Here is a 6,845-nt window from a genome sequence, read left to right on the forward strand (position 1 = left end):
TGAGGTATCCCCCAAAAGCGCATGAGTGAGACAATACAAGAAAGTTTAGAGGTGTAATGATTGTGTTATGAGAGCCTTAACCGAATCAGTACATTAATTCCCTAATAGGGATTAACTGGGTGGTAAATGTAGGCAGGTAGGGTGTAGCTGGAGGAGGTGCATCTCTGGGGACATGGCTATGAAGTAAATATTTTGCTCCTGTTGAGTGGACCTCACTCTCTGCTTCCTGGTGCTTTGTTCTCATCTGCTTTCCTCTGGCACACACTTCTTCCATGATGTTCTACCTCCCCTAGCCTAGAGTAATGGAGGCCACCATCTGTGGATTGAGACCTCCAAGACTGTAAGCCCCCAAATAAACTTTTCCTCCTCTAAAGTTGTTCTCATCATTTTTTTTTTGACCACAGGAGAAAAAGTCTGATTAAGACAGAAATGAACAAGTAAACATTGCATTTTTTCAGCAATTCGTGACAATGTTGAAGATAAGAGACAGGTATATTACACTATTTTATTTATTTTGTTTGGGTTTAAAAATCTGTGTTAAAATTCTTGTATAAAAGATGACGTTTATCTAACATTAAGCTCTTAGGATTTTGCTTACCTTTGGGGATGAGGAAAGGAGAAAGCAATTTTCAGTGGGGTATAAGAGAAGCTGGTCTGTTTCTTGGTTAAACAAGTGTTTTCACTGTATAATCATGCACAGAACTTTATGTATGCACAGCCTGTGCATACATTTGTGCACACATGTTATCTATGAATAAAAAATTTAATTATTAGGAGCTGGGATGTAGCCCATTGTTGCAGTGATTGCCCAGTGTATGTGATGCCCTGGGTTCAATCTCCAATACCACCTAAATATTTACTATTAAAACCATATCTATATGTCTAGCTTAATTCCACCATCATTAATTATGACTTAAAATGTGTTTTTTAATATATATCTCTACACACACAAATACACACACACAAGTTTGTAACATCTCAAATATATAACTTTAAAAAGTTATTATATAACCTCCACCAGCAGAAGTTTCATACATAAAAACCTTTCTTGTGTCTGCACTTTAGATCTCTAAAGCAACCAATTCATTGGCAAAGCCAAACCTCACAGTCAGACTGTGATATCAGATCACCTTCATCTTCTGCTGCTATTATGACCTACAGCATGAATGATCTTTAACAGTCCTGATTATCTCTAATAGTCAGTTCTTTAGTTAAAAACATGGAAAAAATATTACCAAGTTGATGGAATTTTAAAATGGTTTATTGAATAAATGAATGGATTGTGTCTCCTATTAGAGTTCCTTTTTCATAAGAAAGAAGTAAAAAAAGGGAATGAAAGGATGAGAACATGAAGGATACTAAATTCTGTTTAATATGATGATCTTGGGTCAGACATTTTCCAACACTCTCACACTGACAGTTAAGAGGTGTAACATTCAGCTTTTTCCCCTCTTACTAAAGGATGTTCCAGGATCTCAGAGATTCCAACAGCTCTCAGTTCCAGGTCTCTGAGTTTGTTCTGATGGGATTCCCAGGCATCCACAGCTGGCAGCACTGGCTCTCACTTCCCCTGGCTCTGCTCTACCTCTTAGGCCTTGGGGCCAACATCCTGATCCTGACCACCATCTACCAAGAGGCAAGTCTGCATCAGCCCATGTACCATTTCCTGGGCATCCTGGCTGTGGTGGACATCGGCCTGGCTACCACCATCATGCCCAAGATTTTGGCCATCTTATGGTTCAGTGCTAAGGCCATCAGCCTCCCTGAGTGCTTTGCTCAGATGTATGTCATCCATTGTTTTGTGACCATGGAGTCAGGCATCTTTGTCTGCATGGCTATAGATAGGTATGTAGCCATTTGTCGACCTCTGAGATATCCATCAATAGTTACTGACTCTTTTGTGATCAAAGCAACCATGTTCATGGCAGTTAGAAACTGTCTAAGTACAATTTCAGTGCCCATCTTAGCTGCTCAGAGAAATTACTGTTCTCATAATCAAATTGAGCACTGTTTTTGTACTAATCTTGGAGTCACTAGCCTCTCCTGTGATGACAGGAAAATCAACAGTATCAATCAGATATTTCTGGCTTGGTTGATTATGGGAAGTGATCTGGGTTTGATTATTGTATCATATGTTTTGATTCTTCGGTCTGTACTGAAGCTCAACTCCAAAGAAGCTGCATCTAAGGCCCTAAATACCTGCACTTCCCACCTCATCTTAATTCTTTTTTTCTACACTGTGATTGTTGTTATTTCCATCACTCATAGTGGAGGAATGGAACTTCCCCTCATCCCAGTTCTACTCAATGTTCTACACAATGTTATCCCCCCTGCTCTCAATCCCATGGTGTATGCCATCAAGAACAAGGAGCTCAGGCAGGGCTTATGCAAGTTGCTTAGGCTGAACATCAAGAGCAACTAACATGGAGAAGACACACTTTTTATTTTCTCCACATAGTTACCCCACTACAGTGTTCAGTGACTGCAAATGTGAAAAGTTACTAATAGAGATACAGTAGCATCTTTTCAATTTTCATAGGAAAGCCATGGCAGCAACTAAAGCTTCTGAACAAGACACGTGGAAGCTAATATTTGAAATCTCTGTATTACCCGCAAAAATCTCATGACAAGTGTAACATAATCATGCTATTTGTTTCAAGAAATCCAAGCTCGAGATGTGAAGAATTTACAATTTATTATGTTATGTATTTTCCATGACTAGAGAATGTTCAAATAATGTTGAGTAAATATGGTTAGAGAAAATGTTTATCAATATCTACTATTAAAATTGAGTGTATAGTACTTTTATTTTGATGTAATTATTGATAAAATAGGAGCTTTTTAAATTAATTTTTATTGATGCATTGTAATTACATGTAATAATGAGATTCATTATTAGTATTAGTACACACATATAACAAAATTAGTCACTTTCACTCCCCAATCCGTCCCATTTTCCTATCCTCTTCTGACACTGAATTCCCTTTCTCAGCTCTATGTCTTCCTTCCTAATTTTATGAGAACCCCATTTTTTCACCCAGTTTTTCTAACCTTGCACATATGAGAAAATATACAATGCTTGACCATCTGAGTCTGGCTTATTTCTCTTAATATAATGCTCTCAATTTACATTAATTTTTCTGCAAATGCCATAATTTTATTCTTCTTTAAGGCTGAATAAAACTCCATTGTGTGTATATATATATATATATATATATATATATATATGTGTGTGTGTGTGTGTGTGTGTGTGTGTGTTGTGTTATCACATTTTCTTTATGCATTCGTCTATTGACAGACACATAGATTGTTTAAATAAATTGGCTATTCTGAATTGCACTGATATAAAACATATATAGACACTGGAGTTGTGTCTCAGTTATGGAACACTTGCCTTGCATGAGTGAGGCACTAGATTTGATCCTCGGCATGACATAAAGATAAATAAATAAATATGTATTGTGTCTATATACATCTAAAAAATGGGTTTGCACTATATGTCACTATAGTATGCTGACTAATTCTTTTGGGTAATTACTGAGGAGCAATATTGCAGTGTCATATGGTGATTCTGTTTCTAGTCTTTTAAAAATGTTTTATTATTGCATTATAGTTGAATATAATAATGGTGTTAATTTTGAGATAATCAAACATGCATAGAATGTAATTTGCTCCATTTCAGTTCCCAGTATTTTATCTTAACTTTCTTTCCTTCATTCTCACGTCCCCTTTCATATACTCTATTGGTCTTCCTTCTATTTATTTGTTTTTAAATTGATGATTTATAAACATAAACAAAAATAGCATTCCATATGGTATATTTACTTACATGCTTAGCATAATTTGGTCAATTTCATTACTTTTCTCATTACTGCTCTCTTCCCCCTCAATCCCTACCTCTACTCCACAGATCTTCCTTTTATTTTCATGAGATTCCACACATTTCACACACATACTTTCCCCCTTATTTTACTCTAGCTTCTGCATATTAAAGAAAACATTTGACTCTTGACTTTCTGAGCCTGGCTTATTTCACTTAGCATGGTGTTCCATTATTTGCCAGCAAATGCCATAATTTCATTATTCTTTATGACTGAGTAAAACTCCATTGTGCATACATACATACCATATTTTCTTTATTTATTCATCTACTGAGAGGCACTGAGAGCTGCTTTCATACCTTGGCTTTGTGTATTGTGCAGCTATAAATGTTGATGTTCTCATATTAGTGCAATGTGCTAAATTGAGTTCTTTTGGATAAATACCAAGGAATAGGATAACTGAATTACATAGTGGTTCCATTCCTAGTCTTTTGAAGAATATGGTAGGAATTAATTCAGCAGTTTATCATGTGTCTTATTATGTGTCATATCTTTATTTGAGTGACAAAGGAGTTGAATATGCATTTCTCTAAGAAGGTATGCAAATCACTAACTAATAACTGAAAATATGCTTGATATTGTTATTAATTAGGCAAATTCTATTTAAAACCACAATAACTTATCATTACACCTACTAAAATGGCTATAAATAAAACTAGAAAGAAATCAGCAAATTTTGATATATTGCTGTTGAGATGTAAAATTGTACCATAACTGTGAAAAATTTAGACCATCACTCAGTAATTGTAATGATGATAGAGTCCAACATTTAACTCTAGTGTACAAATCCATCATCACTGAGATCATATGTTAAAACAAAAAGTTATACATGAATGTTTATAGTAGCACTATTACTCAAAAAGTGGAAACACCCTATAAGTATATTTAAGTTGATGAATGGATAAACAAAATTCAATATAATTATCTATACAAAACAATTATTCCATCAAAATATAACTATGAGGTAAGATATCAATTTAACTATAATCACTATTTTGCTCTTTGTTATGTATCACATCACATCATCTTGTAAATCTTTTTTTTAAAGAATTTTTTAATATTTATTTTTTAGTTTTCAGCAGACACAACATCTTTGTATGTGGTGCTGAGGATTGAACCTGGGCTGCATGCATGCCAGTCAAGCGTGCTACTGCTTGAGCCTCATCCCCAGCCCTGTAAATCTTGATATATACAATAAAACTTTATCTTTGAAATGTTCTATTCAATTAAGGAGTTAAGGGTTTGCTATATATTACAAAAACAAATCCAAACTTTAGTGCAGTAATAATTCAAAATAATTAAAAAATAATTGAACCAAATGAACAAAACTGACAAAGTACTGGTACATGCTACACATACAGTTGTTTTATGTATACTACATGTATAGTTTCTTTCCACATTTTTAATTGTTGTATTAGAGTTGTACATAATAATGGGATTTGTTGTTATGTACATGCACACATATAACAAGATATTTTGGCCAATATCACTCCTTAGCACTTCCCCCATTCCTTCCCGACCTTTCACATCTGGCCCTTTTCAGTTACTGATCTCCCTTTGATTTTTATGAGATCTCCAACCCCCCCCCCACATTTCTTTTCCTTTTTCCTCTCTACCTTCCACATAAGAGAGAAGACATACAAATCTTCACCTTTTGAGTTTGGCTTATTTCATTTAACACGATGGTCTCTAGTTCCATTTTCCTGGAAATGACAAAATTTGATTTTTCTTTATGGCTGAATAAAACTCTACTGTGTATATATATCACATCTTCTTTATTGTTTCATCTTTTGGTGATCATTTGGCTAGTTCTATAGTTTGTGTTGTTATAAACATGCGTATGAATGTGCCACTATAATATGATGACTTTAATTCTTTTGGACAAATACTGAGGACTGGTATACTTGGGTCATATGGTAGTTTCGTGCCTTGTCTTTTGAGGAACCTCTACACTGATTTCCATAATGGTTGTACTAATCACCACCCCACCAACATGTAAAAGTGTTCATTTTTATCCACTTCTTTTCAGTATATATTATTAGTAGTATTATTGAAGACTGCCATTCTGACTGGTGTGAGATTAAATCTCAGTGTAGTTTTGATTTGAATTTTATTAATTGCTAATGAGTTAAATATTTTTCATATATTTATTCACTTTTCATATTTCTTTTTAAAAGTGTCTATTTACTTAATTTCCCCATTTATTAATTGAATTATTTGCTTTTTATGGTTTTTGTTTGTTTGTTTTCTTCTTCCTCTATTCTTAATATTAATCCTCTGTCAGAAGAGTGGCTTGCAATGGTTTTCTTCCATTATGTAATTCTTTCTTCATATTCCTAAAGTTCTCTTTTGCTGTGAAGAAGTCTTTAATTTTGTTTAAATGCTTTTATTTTTATTATAAATTACAATAAACTATATTTTGACATATTTATACAAACATGGTTTGTTTTATGCTATCCAATTAATCAACTTTTAACTATTTCCTGAACTTTAGGGCTTCTATTGTGAAAGTTATTGTCTATGCCTATATATTGGTTTTTTGACCTTACGTTTTCTTCTAGGAGTTCCATAGTTTGTGTTCTAATTCTTAGGTCTTTAATCCACTTTGAATTGATTTTTGTGCAGGATGAAAGATAAAGGTCTAGTTTCATTCCTCTATATGTGGATAACAAGTTTTCTCAGCAACATTTGTTTAAAAAAATGTGTATTTTATCCAAAGTATGTTTTAGGTACCTTTGCCAGGTTTCATTAAAAAAAAAAGTGTACCTGTACTTTTTCTGAGTTTCTCTGATGTAATAATATACATCATCAACCTCACTTGAAAATAAATTTTTTGAAAACCAGAGTCCATGCTATCTAATGTTTTTTTTTCATAGTTACATTCTGCTTTGGTGAGTACTAAGCACTGTAAATTCATGAAACCATAAATGAATAAGAAACACATAAATGCATATGTGTGAGTGA

At 33.8% G+C, this 6,845-nt stretch overlaps 1 protein-coding gene across 1 annotated transcript; it reads left to right on the forward strand.

Moving 5' to 3' along the window:
- The first annotated feature begins 56 nt into the window (after positions 1-56).
- On the forward strand, positions 57-2,422 carry LOC143388926 (olfactory receptor 56B2-like). The gene is made up of 2 exons (XM_076842346.2): positions 57-64; positions 1,462-2,422. The coding sequence occupies exons 1-2, from the start codon at positions 57-59 to the stop codon at positions 2,420-2,422; spliced, it is 969 nt and encodes a 322-aa protein (XP_076698461.2).
- The last annotated feature ends 4,423 nt before the right edge of the window (positions 2,423-6,845 follow it).

Source organism: Callospermophilus lateralis, chromosome 2 (assembly GCF_048772815.1).
Source record: "Callospermophilus lateralis isolate mCalLat2 chromosome 2, mCalLat2.hap1, whole genome shotgun sequence".
In the NCBI taxonomy this organism is placed as follows: Eukaryota; Metazoa; Chordata; class Mammalia; order Rodentia; family Sciuridae; genus Callospermophilus; species Callospermophilus lateralis.